Here is a 13284-nt window from a genome sequence, read left to right as displayed (position 1 = left end):
CAGGAAGCTTCCCATCTACTATCCATTCCAGGTTATACATGCTCCCTCTCCCTCCAGCCTTTCTCAAGTGGGCTTTCACTCTTCCACCTTCCACCCTCACCAAATGCAAGTGCACTCTCTAACTCACAGTCTTTGGGCTTCTAATGAATATCTTTGTCTTGCCAAAGGCCAGCTCCCCCGAGGACATGCTCAGCTCCCCCAGGACCTTCTCCACACCTTCCCTATGGAAGCAGATGACAGAAAGCTGCAGAGGGGTATCTCAGGAGAGAGTCCTCTTCCACCTTTCCCCCAATCCTTTCAGCCTCCAAGAAGTGATCATTCAATTCATTCTTCCAAGTATCCATTCACCCAGCTTCAGCAGATGTGCACTGCACCTCCAGGTCTCTTCCTCCAGAGATGCTTTCTGTACTGCTCTTTCCTGATGCCCAGTCTCCCCATGGGGTCTTACCGGTCTCCCCCATTCCAGTGAGGCCAGGTGCTCCGGCTCAGCAATCGGTACCTCTCCAGGAAGGGCCCGTAACCCTGGCGGTGGGCATAGCCTGCCCGTCGCACCCGCACATTCTCCAGCAGTCCCAGGTACCGAGCCTGGGTTGCCACCAGGTCTGAAGAGAACTGACCTCGCTGCTGATGCTCATTGGGCTTTATGCACCTGGTGGGAGGCAGCGTAAGGCACAGGCTTCAGGGGCTGACACCATTGACAGTGTAACCCATCATGTTCCCCTATGCTGCACACAGTCCACTTCATTGAAAATTTTCAAAGAAAGTAGACACACTGGCCTCCCCAGTTTCACTTGCTTCTATGTATTCCCTACTGAATCTGATGCTCTCTCACTGTGGGATTCTCAGCTCCTTATCTGACTGTTTTCTGTGAGGAAAGGACCTCTGATATCCTTATTCCAGAAGCACCCCCACACGGACATGTTGTATAGCGCATGGACCCTGCACATGCCATCACATATGTAGCATGTTCCCCTGCACGCCAGCATGTCACCTGATGTAGTTGGGGTTCTTGGAATACAGGTTCTTCATGAGGATGGCCACAGAACTCTTGAACTGGGCCCCAGCAGTCGGGGGGCGTTTGAGAGATGCCTGCTTAGGATTGCCCTCAGGAAACAAGGACCGAAGGAGGGGGTGCTGGGCCTTCCACATGGCCTGTGACAGGTCTCGGAAGAGTAGGTCATTATTCTTGTCAATAAAGTTGGTCACATTGTATGTCACCTGTAAAGGAGCAGCTATCGGTTTGGAGACCCCACAACCTTGTCCCAGCACTTGGCCCTCCCAGTCTCATTGTGAAGTATTCCAGACTCTCACCTTCCCTGGGTTCCTCCCCCATTGCCTTCAGCCTGGGCTTGGGCCCTAATCTCTGCCCTCCAGCCCTGCCATTTCACCTTGCCCGCATAGTGGCAGATGCGGAAGCAGCTGAGGCCCATGGTGTGGTCATATTGATGCTGGGCATTCTGGGTGACTTTGCTCTCATAGTGGCCATGCTTGGAGAAGAGCTGGTTCAGCTTTGCTAGGAAAGTGGAGTCACTGACCACCCCAGGCCGCAGGCATTCCTCATCCAACATGGCCAGGATACCTCGCTGATTCTGGGCCAGGGGAACAAAAGAAGCCCAACCTAAATCTGGTCCTCCAAGATGTCCACGTTCTCACTGCTGCCCCCTTTCTCTACTCTTATCTTCTGCCTTCTTTACTGTCCCTACCAAGTGGGGAGTCAGGGAGAGAGACAGGGAAAGGATGTTCAGGCAGTCTGGAAGGGGAAGTCCCACAGATAAGAGAATGATAACTCACATGCTCAATGAGGTTACAAATGATGCCATTATCAAAGTAGTCCACCTTTGTCCACGGTATGCCCTGGTCAGGGGAAACAAATTACAGGGAATAGGTCCAAGACAAGCCTCCAGAGACCTCACCAGATCTAGCCTTTCACCCACCCAACAAAGGACATCAGAAAGTCCCATAATTCAGAGGGGTCCTTGGTATGATTTCTATTTATGCCCCCATCCCTCCAAGGTTGGTGGAGAATTTGTGGGGTGGGTAGACAGACACACAGAAGGAACTGGAGCAGCTGTGACAGAGGGTGAGACAATGCAGAGATCCCTGTAGGTGGTGTAGGGTGGAGAGGGAAGTGTAACATGTTGAGTGAAGATTAGGATAGAGATTTCCCGTGTGGGAGTGGGGAAGGATCCATGTGTATGTGGAACAGTGGCCACACTACTCTGTGCTCTTTAAAATCACAGCACGTGAGTGAGAGTTTATCATCAAACAACAAGGCTAATTTGATACATCTTCAAAGATCTACATCCGTGATTCTCAAACTTCAGTGTGCATCACAATCACCTGGAGGGCTGTTAAAATACAGATTGCTGGGTCCCACTCCCCAAGTTTCTGATTCAACAGGTCTGGGATGTGCGCCTGGAATCTGTATTTCCAACATGTTTCCAAGTGATTTTGATGCTGCTGGTCCAGGACCACCCTTTAGGAACCACTTTATCTACATGAGACTTTTAGACTATATAATGTTTTGAAAAGCAAGAATGGTGCAAAAGCAGAAGACCCAAAGATAATTGTTCTCTACTTTGGGGACTTGCTGGGCATCAGGTCTACAGACAGGACAGTTCCTGACCCCACCCAAGGGTCAGATGCTCCAGGCTGGGACATTCTCAAGTATGGCTGGGAAGCATAGGTCTTTCTTTCCTCCCTCTATCACAGGTCTTTAGAGAAAGCAGAATTAAATTAAGTTACCCTCCCACTTCATCCCCCATATACCTTCCCCAACCAGTTAAAGGAATTATGATATCCTTAAAATACTATGTTGTTGTAAAAAAGCATCCTTACATACTGATATGGAAAGATCTTGTTATGTGATGACGACAAGGTACAGAACAGAGTGTATTTACTGCCATTTGTATAGATTTTATGGGGAAATATATTTACAAATTTGCTTGCATATGTGTAAGAGACTTCTGGAAGGAGGCCCATGTTGGTTGCCTCTGATTGGGGAGGAGAACTAGGAGGCTAGGGGCAGAAGTAGGAGGGAACGTTTTCTTATATATTTTCTAAGCTTTTTGAATTTTGAAGCATGGGAATGTATTATGTATTTGATCATTTAAATCGTTAAAATTAAAACATACAAAACAACTGAAAAAACTTTTTCACACATTGTGACCACATTGCCTGAAATTCTGTTACAAATGATTCCTGAGAGCTCACAAGGGAACATCCCTGGGAGGGTTTTGATGAGTGAGACTCTCAGCCATTCACACTTTGAAGGGAATGAGCTCAGTCAGAGAGCTTTTCTAACACCTAGCCATAGAAATTGGAGCCATGTGGCATTTTTGGTAAGGAAGTCTGGGATCATGGTGTTACAAGAAAGGACAGCAACTGTAGCTAGGGCCCGGGGGAGACCAAGGACTCTGAGATGTTAGAGAAGGGCACAGAAAGAGATGTGGTTGGGCCAAGCCCAGGAGAAATGTCCTTTTTATATTTGGCTCACAGTCTGCCATAGGCCAAGCACAGCTGTCACTTCCCTCTTGTCAGGACTTTCCACACGTGCACCCTGGGAGGCCAAGGAAATGCAGAATGGAGAGCAGAGGATTAGGGCTAGTTGGTAATGCTGGAATGATCTACTCTGCAAGGGAAACATTTTGTCCTCTGTGTTCCCATCTGGGGATGACTTAGAGGAAATTGTGATCAAGAAGAAAGGAAGCTCTGGCATATGCCTAGAAGTTGTTTAAGAGGGGAAAGTAGAAAAGACTTAGTTTACTTCTCTCTTATATTCCTCTTGCTCTTCTTTCAGGGTCATCTCTATGAACACCTGCTGCAGCTTCTCATTGCAGTAGTTGATCACAAATTGCTCAAAGCTATTATCCTGAGAGAGGGAGCACAGGTTAGAGAGCTCACTCCAAGACTCTTTCTCCCTCTCAGCCCTACCTCCCCGCTTCACATCCCCCCTGTGAGCCTGTCCACCTCTAATCCTAGGGGAGCAGGGTTCTGAGGTGAGGCACTCTCACCTCTAATATCTCAAAACCGTAGATATCAAGGACTCCCATTACCTTCTTCTTTTCCCCGATGCCGACCTGAAGAGGACAGAAAGATAAATATGAGGACAGGGTCCCTCTGCACACCACGCCAGGTCCTTCTGGAGCGGATGGGGTTGGAGTAGGGGGTAAACAGAACTAGAAAGAGCTTTGCCAAACTGGAAAGGAATTGTTGTGATTTTACTCTCCCTCCTCCATACACTAGAGAACAAGCAAAGAGGGAGGAAAGAAGGAAAAGGAAGATACAGATAGATTCCAGGATGGTGCTACAATGGTACCAGGTAGAAAGACAATAAAACCTCTCAGGACAATAACCATCTCTTATATTTGTAGAGCATTTTACAAAAGGTTCCATGTCTTTATTTATCATAATCTTATAAGGTGCTTTTATTCCCATTTTACAGATGAAAAAGTCAAATTTCAGAAGGATAGGTACTTACTCAAGCCTATACTCAAATCCCTTCTTATTCTACTACCTTTCAGTAATAGCTTCTAAATAGATGGCACTTCCATGTGGATAATTTGTTAATAACAACTTTACTGAATATAATTCACATACCACATACAATTCAGTGGCTTTTTAGTATATTCAATAGGTTGTACAACCATCACCACTACCTAATTTCAGAACATTTTCATCACCCCGCAAAAGAAATCCTATACCCATTATTAGTCACTCCCCATACCCCTATCTCCCCCAGCCCTTGGCAGTCATTGATCTACTTCCCATCTCTATGAATTTGCCTATTCTGGACATTTCATACGAATTGAATCAAACAAAATGTGGTCTTTTGTGACAAGTTTCTGTCACTCAGCATAATGTTTTCAAGGCTTATCAATCTTGAAGCGTGTATCAGTACTTCATTCTTTTTATGGACAAATAACATTCTTTTGTACAGATACACCACATTTTGTTTATCTCTTCATCAGCTAATGGACCGTTGGGCTGTTTCTACTTTTTGGCTATTACAAATAAGGCTTCTATGAACATTTGTGTACAAATTTTAGCTGAGGACATCTAATTTCAGTTCTCTTGGGTATATACCTAGGAGTGGGAATTGTGGTATCATATGGTAACTATTTACATAATTTATCTGATTCTCATTAAACCCTGTGAAGCAGGTAGGCATGCATTAGTGTTTCTTAAATAGTTTTTTATTTAATTTACTTTTTTTCATAAAATATAGAGTTGGGGTCTCACTATATTGCCCAGGCTGATCTTGAACTACTGAGCTCAAGCGATCCTCCCACCTCGGCCTCCCAAAGTCCTGGGATTACAGGCATGGGCCGCCACGCCCAGCATATTAGTGTTTCTTAGTGGGCGTTTCCAAATCAGGACACTGAGGCCCAGAATCTTTGTGATATTGAAAGTCCACATGACTTTCAATTAAGTAAGTAGATGATAGATCCAGATTGTCTAACTCAAAAGCCAGTGATGTTTCCATGACAGCACACTGTTGGAAGGAACTGTACCCTCCCATCATCCTCCCTACTCTGCTCATCTCAGAAACCAAGGTATAGGGCTGGTGACAGGGCAAGAAGGTGAGGCAGACAGGAAAGCATGGAGAAAGGAGAGCGGCCACTTGCCTTGATGCTCTCATTGATTCGATTCACTATCCAGTCGAAGAGGCGGCTGTAGACATTCTTAGCCAGGGCATCCCGAGCATACTGAGCCTGTGGGTGAGGCCCAGCTGGTTAGGGTGGCATCACAGAACAAAGTCAAATCAACCCCCTCCATTCCAGTGAGCCCCTTACCTGCATGACATTCAGTGTAGTGACCACCTTTTCCTTGGCTGTTTCCATGGTCCTCGAGCACAAAGCTCTCTCTAGTTCTTCTGAATTCAAGCCCACAGTCTCCCCAATCTCCCGAACACCTGGGGTAATAAGAAAGTACAGCATGTCCTTAGAGGCAGTTTTCTCTCAGGGGAGGGAGTGCGATCTGATAAGTGAAACTGCCTGAGAGACTGGTGTCCTGGGGTCTCACTGGAGAAGTCATTGCAGCCAACCCAGAACATGGCCCTGGAGGAATCTCAGGGAGTTGGGGGGCAGGAGAAAGGGGATCTGGGCATTTTGCATGTATCATCTACTTTAATATGAGAATCTCCTGAATTAGGTGTGATTATCCCCATTCTGCAGAAGGATCAACTCAGACTCAGAGAATTTCCAGACCTAGATACATCAAATTAAAAGCTCATTCCCATATGCTTCATCTCTCAGTGAGTCTGTTTAGGGGAGAACTCGGGAGTGGGCTGAGTGGGACTGCATCAGGGTGAGATCAATTATGCTAGAGATGGTAGAAGGACACAACTTGCAGTAGGAGATTAAGGATCTGGGTAGGGGCTCCAGTAGGCTAGGATGCAGACCTCTTCCATCACGGATGCCACTTGCTGGTGTCCCATTGGCCTGGAACTCATCAGCTACCAACACATTCCCCAGCTTTAGCACCATGGATGTCACCTCTAGCACTTGTTGAATCTCCTCCTCCGAGAACCCAATCACTGCCATTGCACTCTTAGGCAGAAAGCAGAAATCAAAAGCTGAACTATTGGTGCCAGTCCAATGAGAATAGAGGATGACCTAAAGGCCCAAGCCTGCCCCACCCTGGGCACCCACCTGTACAGCCCTGAAGCTGGAGGCGTCGTCCAAGCCATCCACTCTGGATACTTCCTGATTCAGATAGGCATAGCCAGTTGTATCCCGCTCGAGCTTCAGGGCCTCTGGGAGGGCCAGTGTTGGGGAAGAGGGTTAGTACCCAGGCTCTCTGGAGCCCTCCAGCCTTGACACCTCACAGCCCTTGCCCTAATGGATTCATTCATTTATTCAAAGGAGTCATTTTTGTTTTGGGTTCTTCCCCTGCCTCGTTTGATTTGGGATCATTAATTCCTGTGATGATAGACTAATTTTTTGTTGTTGTTGAGACAGGGTCTCACTCCGTCACACAGGCTGGAGGGCAGTAGTGCGATCTCAGCTCACTGCAAGCTCCACTTGCCAGGTTCAAGTGATTCTCATGCCTCAGCCTCCTGTGTAGCTGGGACTACAGGTGAGTGCCACCACGCCTGGCTAATTTTGGTATTTTTAGTAGAGATGGGGTTTCTCCATGTTGACCAGGCTGGTCTCAACTCCTGGACTCTACCCGCCTCAGCCTCTCAAAGTGCTGGGATTACAGGCATGAGTCACTGCACTCGGCCTGATAAACTAAAATTTTAAGTATACTTTTAAGTAGTGTTTAGGGTTTTGATGCTCATATTGGTTGGGTTTTCCCCCAACTTTTATGAAACAAAACCCTCATTTTACTCTTCTCCCTACCCTCAGGGTTCTAAATAATAAAAATAAAGAAGCAACCCTTCCATCCTACGCAGGTGCCTCTGGAGGGTGAAGGAAAGGGTAGAAGGGTAAGCTCATATCTCCTGCCTGCCCCCAGCTTCAACTGTTGGCCTGGGTTGCTCATTCATTGTTTGAACACCAAATACCAATAAAGTGGCAGGTAGCATGTTCCCCGACCCTGACACCTCTTCTGAAAAGTTTTCTCTGATGCTGAGGCACTGAGCCAAATGACTCTCTTGCATTCCCCATTGGTGAATATATATCCCAGCCCATAGCATATGGGCTAGGTTTTGTTTTTTTCTGTCTCTCCCACAAATGAGCAACTTGTGTGTTGGGACTGTGTTTCTCATCTCCATATTCTGTGTGCCTTTCTGGCATGCAGGAACTTTTCTCTTTTTAATAAACGAATCAAGTGAATTATCAAAGCTGTTTCCCTAGGATGGGAGGGATTGGGTTAATCATGGAGTTTGAGGGATGTCAATTATCTGGTATGCAAATGATCTGAGAATCAGGGAGCATCCCTCAAACTATAATCTAATGGTAGCTCCCCTGGCACACAAATTTTGAAACAAGAGCCTGCTAAGGAGGGATATCTGGAGAGAGAATGAGTCAGAAAGTCTGGGGATGATGATACCTGGGAGACCTCATCTAGAGTTGATTTAAACCAACAGGTGACAGACCAACCAGAACAAGACACTAATGCCCATGATGCAGACAAGTTGAACACAACCAAAACTATTAAGGCAGGAATGAGCATGAGATCTGCAGGGGTTCCTGAAGATCACAGAGATCTCCAAGAGTGAAAAAGGAGATAGCACAGGTCTAGCATAGAATCACCAGAAACCAAAGAGACATTCTTGGGGGCCAGACACCCACGGTGTTCACAGCCAGAGGGGAGAATGGGAGGCAAACTCCAGTAGGCTTAAAGTCCACCAGACCCTCCAGTGATGCCCACCCAGAGCCACTTCAGGCCAGTAGAGCATCCAGGCTGTAATGGACCCTTCCCCAGACCAAGCCAAGGGGCTGTAGGTCTTCTGCTCTTATAGCCAGCTGCACAGGCCTGACGGCCCCGATCACACCATATTACAATGGATCTGCTCACACACCTGTTATCCCTAGAAGACTATAAGTTCTTCGAGGACAGGGTCATTTCTTACTCAAATCTGTATCCCTAGAGGCTAGCGTAATATTCGATCATAGGTGTTCAAGAGATGTTGAATGAATGAATGAATGAATGAATGAATGAATGAAAAGAAAATCAGGAACAGGGTCCTAGGTAAGGCAAATGTAGACCCAGGACAGCTTCAACTGGAGCTCACTGAAAGTTCCTGAACACTTACAACATTCTGCCTGCTTCCCTGCTTTAAGTAAATCCCCTTAAGTTGAAGGTAGGAAGGAAAGTAGATGGAGACAAGTGTTTCATATTTGAAGCCAGCTCAGGAAAAGCAGAACCCAGGCAGGAAAGAGGAACAAGAACAGTGAAGAGGCAAGAAGGCATATCCCTAGCAATAAAACCCCAGAAAAGAAAGATAACACAGGGGTAAGGGAATTTATTCCCAACAATGAGTGGGTGAGGCTCAGAATGGGAAATGCAGCAAGGAAAACCTGGGAGGTTCAAGGAAAGAGGGCTGCAGGGGCCCAGAGGTAACAGGGGTTCTGGGACTGAATGGAGGTTGGGGACTTTGCCATGTGTCACTCATGAGAACACTTTCCCCATGCAAGCACATACTCAGCAGCTGTGCATCTGCTCCAGCCAGCAGCTGATAGAAGATGTGGAAGTTCCTTTCTCCTTTGAGCTGCTTCACTACTCGGGATTTCTCAAGCAGATCTGGCAGAGAATTAGAAAATAACATCCTGAGGGCCTGGGAGATGCCGTAGCTTCCCTCTAACTCTGCCCCCATCGCTGGCATTCCTAGTGGTTGGGAAGTCCCCTTGACATTTAACATTCTGCCTTTCTACAGGAACAGATTAGCAGAAAGGGCCATGTGAGGCAAGTGGAAGACAGGTGAGTAGAATTGGGGGGACACATACAGTTTGTGATGACACCACCGAGGGGGGATCCCTTGAAATCAAATTCAATATCCATGTATTTTCCCTTCAGAGAGAGACCAGAGAGAGAAAGACTTAGCTTCTTCCTCTTCTCACCACCCTGCCCGGGAGGGGTCTGTGCCACATTCCTCCCTCTCAAGCCCCCACATCATCTCCTCCCAGGTGGGGAGACATTTACTCACAAATCGGGAGGAATTGTTGTTGCGAATGGTCTTGGCATTGCCAAAAGCTACAAAGATGAGGAGGGGAGAAGTGAAACTCTAGAGAAGGGAAAGGAGAAAGAGCTTCCAGTCCTCATGACAATCTTGGATTTTTTGGGGCTGAACAAGAGAAGTGATTTTGCAGCACTGAGAAAGAGGGTCTAGGGCTTAGTGATTCTGGAGGTTAGGTGGAGGGTGGAAAGGGCAGAGAGCAGAATTCTCACCCTCCAGCACTGGATTAGATTGCAGCAGCTGCTCCTTCACAGAGTTCACCTGCTCTCCTTTCCCACAGATGGCAGCCACATAAGACATCACCAGCTTGCTGGCCTCTGTGCAGGAGAAACACTCTCGTGGGTCCCTACCCAGGACTAGCCCATCCCCCCACGTCCTTAACTTCCCTCACCCCAGCGCCTCACCACCCCTTGGAGTCAGATAAAGTGGGAAGGAAGTTCTGTGGGGTGAAGGTTCAGGTCTAAGTCTGGCTTGGAAAGAGACAAGGAGGGAGTTCCAGAGGTGACTCCATGTGTTCCCCTAGCCAGGGGCCTCACCAGTCTTGCCCGATCCACTCTCGCCTGTGATGAGGATACACTGGTCTCGGTCCCTGTCCCTCAGTGACTGGTATGCCACATTTGCCAGTGCGTAGCTTGTGGGGAGGAAGTGGGCAATGACTATTGTGGAACCAGTTCAAGACACCATCTTTCATTCAATCTCCAGCACGCAGGTTCATCCACTCTCTCTACTTGGAGCAGACTGGGCAAGATGTGACAGGCCTTGGAAGGGGCCTCCAGAAGGCCAGGGAAGGAAGGGGCAGCTGGAGAAGCCCCTTCAGGGGAAGGGACAAAGGAAATTAGGATGACTTAGTGTCAAGAAGCTGGGGCCTGTCAGTCTTCCCTTGGTCCCCCTACTCACATATGGGGCTTCAGCTCATAGAAAGTATAGTCTCGATATTTGGCAATGAACTCTGGCCCATAGATGGGAAGCTGCTGATAGGGATTCACCGAGATCACCACATTCCCAATGTAGGTCTGGAGCCAGGAAGAAGGTAAAGGGAATGAGCTGGAGGGTGAGGTGGGAGCCTGTGACCTCTCCAGCCACATATCCACAGCCAGAGGCACCCATATGACACTCACATAAATCTCCTTGCTTTCATAGCGAAGCTGCAGATTCTGGAGCAGTGACTCCTCCACCAAGGGTTCCAGGAGGACAAGATCCTCCACCCCCACAGAACCATCCAGGAGAGGCATGTCCAGAGGGGCCACTGATCCTGGGGATAAGAGGCACAGTTTGCTGATGTCCACTCAGCTTTAGGGACCAATAACTGTTTGAGGGGAGGATGGCAGAAGGACCAAAAGAGCCTTCCTCTCTTCCTACCCTGGCCCTAAAGAGAGCCCCCAACCTAGGAGAGGCCTCTGGACCAGCCCAAGCTAAGGGAGGCTGAAACTCTCAGCAGGAGGTGGGGGGGATCCTCTGGGTTACAGTTGGTAGGGGTGGGGCAGGGGTGGGACAGAAACACCTGCCTCTGACCACCAGGGAAGGCAGGCACCCAGTGGGCTACAACTGGGGAAGCGGAGTTGTGACTGAAGGAGAGAGGGCTGAGGAGGAAAGTCTAAGTGAAGACTTGTGCTGCCGCCAAGTACAGAAAGCCCTCTCTCCTGCACTGGGCCCTGGCCAGGGTCCAGACTCCCCATCTCCCCTCAGTGCTTCTTCTCAACACTTTACTTCTCACAGCCCCTACTAAAGACACCCAACCTACCCATACCCATTTCAGAAGTTCTTCCAAATGTGTCTCCTCCCCTGTCACTGCTACAGTGAGCTTCATTTTTAAAATGGGAACAGGACAAGGCAGAATTATAGAAGACAGAGGCAGGAGTTCCTCCATAAGAGACTGGAATTTCCCAAAGAAAATGAAAGTGGGGTTTGCTTCCACAACAAACAGGCAGTTGTCAGGACCTCTGGATGTGTTACATGTCTGTCTTTATTTTTCCATCTCCAGCTTTTACACCCACTCCTATAAGCTTCTGGCATGGACTTTGCCCCAGATGGACACACCCAGCTTCTTGGGGGAGTGGGCAAGGAGGAGCAGAGTTGGAACTACAGGGAGGGTGGTGGGGCTTGGCCCCCACGCAGTAGGCACATGGCAGGTGTTCCCTAAGGAGGAAACCCGGCCCTCCTCAGTCTTTCCTGTGAGACTGAGTAAGCAGAGTGGCCAGGCACAGGACAGAATTATTAGTACAATGGTCAATGCCACTCCCAAACAGGAATGAAAGAGACACATCCTCCTATGCTATTGCATCTCTGAACCCAGGTCAGAGAGGGGAGGAAGCAGGAATGGAAGTGGGGCAAGAAGGGGCACAGGCTTCCTTCTCCCTTCACTTGGCTTTCCCCAAGCTCTAGGAAAAGAGAGCACTTGTCACTTCTCAGAAGGACACAACTGAGGAAGTAATAAAAATATCAATAATAGCAGTCTCTAGGAATCATGCAGCATTTACCATGAACTGGGCAGGGCTCTAAGCACTGTAAATACACTAATTCATTTGGTGCTTACAATATCCCCACGAAGTAGATACTATTTTTGTATTTTCTAGATTTTACAAAAAGCTAAGTCTTTTAACTTGGCAGGGAAGGGTGAGAAGCAGAAGGTGGGTTGGGAGCAGGCATCTTCTTTGGATTTGGATTTGAAGGGAGTGGGAATGTGACTGGTTGAGGGTGGTGAAGGGCAAAAGACAACAGGCCCCTGATGGGGCACCCCAAGGTGTTAAAGAGAAGCAGTGACAGGTCAAGGCAGGACTCACCCAACACTGGAACTAGGGTATAACTTCACTGTCCTTTGGAGAATGGTGGATGAAATCTCAATTTGACAGGAATGGAGCATAGAAGTCCCGGCCCCGGGTTGGAGAGGTGGTTTAATGGGAGCTGTCCATGGTGCAGGGAAGCTGGGAAAGAGGCTGGCCTCCTCTTTCCAGTGTCCACTCTTCTGATCTTCCCTTTTGCTGCCTCTTCCAGCCCAGGCTCCCTGTGCCAGTCAAACCAGGAGAGGCCGGAGATGGCTGATCAGCACAAAGTCCAGACTGCTCCTGCTGAGGGTGTGGCTCACTTAACCCTTCACAGGCCTGAAGCCCCAGAGGGAGACACTCAAGCTCCCTCTAGGTAGGAAAGGGTATCTGGCTGGCATTAGCTGAGAGGCTTAACTAAAGGAGGGTTCTTGCTCCATTGTCTCCCAAATTTGGAAACGAAAGCTGGAAGAATGGAATTTATAGCCAAGGAAAATATTTCTCAAAGAGAAGCCAGGAATTTTGTCAAGGACAGGTAGGGCCAAGTGTGGTTGCTCATGCCTGTACTCCCAGCACTTTGGGAGGTCAAGGCGGGAGGATCACTTGAACCCAGGAGTTCGAGACCAGCCTGGGCAACATGGCGAGACACGTCTTTACAAAGAGTGTCTTCCTAGCAAAAAAACAGTACCTCCCTCATACCTAATCTTCCTATCTTATTGGGAGTCAGGGGATGTTAATGAGATTACTTGGAGAGCTAAGCAGACAAAATCCCCAAATTCTTCTCCACTTCCCTTCCCCCATGAATCAGACCCCATCATAGGGACCCAAAGATTAAAGTGATTAATAGTAATACCTCACATGTGTATAGATGTCCCAGTTTCACTGAACTCCCCCATCATT

At 48.1% G+C, this 13284-nt stretch overlaps 1 protein-coding gene across 2 annotated transcripts in view; it reads right to left on the bottom strand.

Annotated features, from left to right (window-relative positions):
• The window catches only part of MYO1A (myosin IA), a 22484-nt gene extending 9200 nt beyond the window's left edge, over positions 1 to 13284 (bottom strand). The window contains exons 1-20 of one of the 2 annotated variants that reach the window (XM_011926069.1): positions 13238 to 13284; positions 12406 to 12626; positions 10744 to 10877; positions 10523 to 10638; positions 10162 to 10256; positions 9838 to 9942; positions 9596 to 9642; positions 9396 to 9459; positions 9094 to 9192; positions 6654 to 6757; positions 6404 to 6551; positions 5796 to 5914; positions 5628 to 5714; positions 4014 to 4079; positions 3767 to 3871; positions 1792 to 1854; positions 1389 to 1589; positions 992 to 1218; positions 449 to 649; positions 128 to 221 (exon numbers count right to left, since the gene is read on the bottom strand). In XM_011926069.1, the coding sequence (XP_011781459.1) occupies positions 128 to 221; positions 449 to 649; positions 992 to 1218; positions 1389 to 1589; positions 1792 to 1854; positions 3767 to 3871; positions 4014 to 4079; positions 5628 to 5714; positions 5796 to 5914; positions 6404 to 6551; positions 6654 to 6757; positions 9094 to 9192; positions 9396 to 9459; positions 9596 to 9642; positions 9838 to 9942; positions 10162 to 10256; positions 10523 to 10638; positions 10744 to 10857 (2055 nt within the window). In that variant the 5' untranslated portion in view covers positions 10858 to 10877; positions 12406 to 12626; positions 13238 to 13284. Of the gene's footprint in view, positions 1 to 127; positions 222 to 448; positions 650 to 991; positions 1219 to 1388; positions 1590 to 1791; positions 1855 to 3766; positions 3872 to 4013; positions 4080 to 5627; positions 5715 to 5795; positions 5915 to 6403; positions 6552 to 6653; positions 6758 to 9093; positions 9193 to 9395; positions 9460 to 9595; positions 9643 to 9837; positions 9943 to 10161; positions 10366 to 10522; positions 10639 to 10743; positions 10878 to 12405; positions 12627 to 13237 lie in introns of those variants that run through there. The other variant, XM_011926070.1, reaches the window with a different exon arrangement.

The sequence above is a fragment of the Colobus angolensis genome, unplaced genomic scaffold, assembly GCF_000951035.1.
Source record: "Colobus angolensis palliatus isolate OR3802 unplaced genomic scaffold, Cang.pa_1.0 Scaffold67, whole genome shotgun sequence".
Lineage (NCBI taxonomy): Eukaryota > Metazoa > Chordata > Mammalia > Primates > Cercopithecidae > Colobus > Colobus angolensis.
The sequence above is the reverse complement of the archived record's forward strand: the minus strand, read 5'-3'. Positions and strand labels throughout refer to the sequence as shown.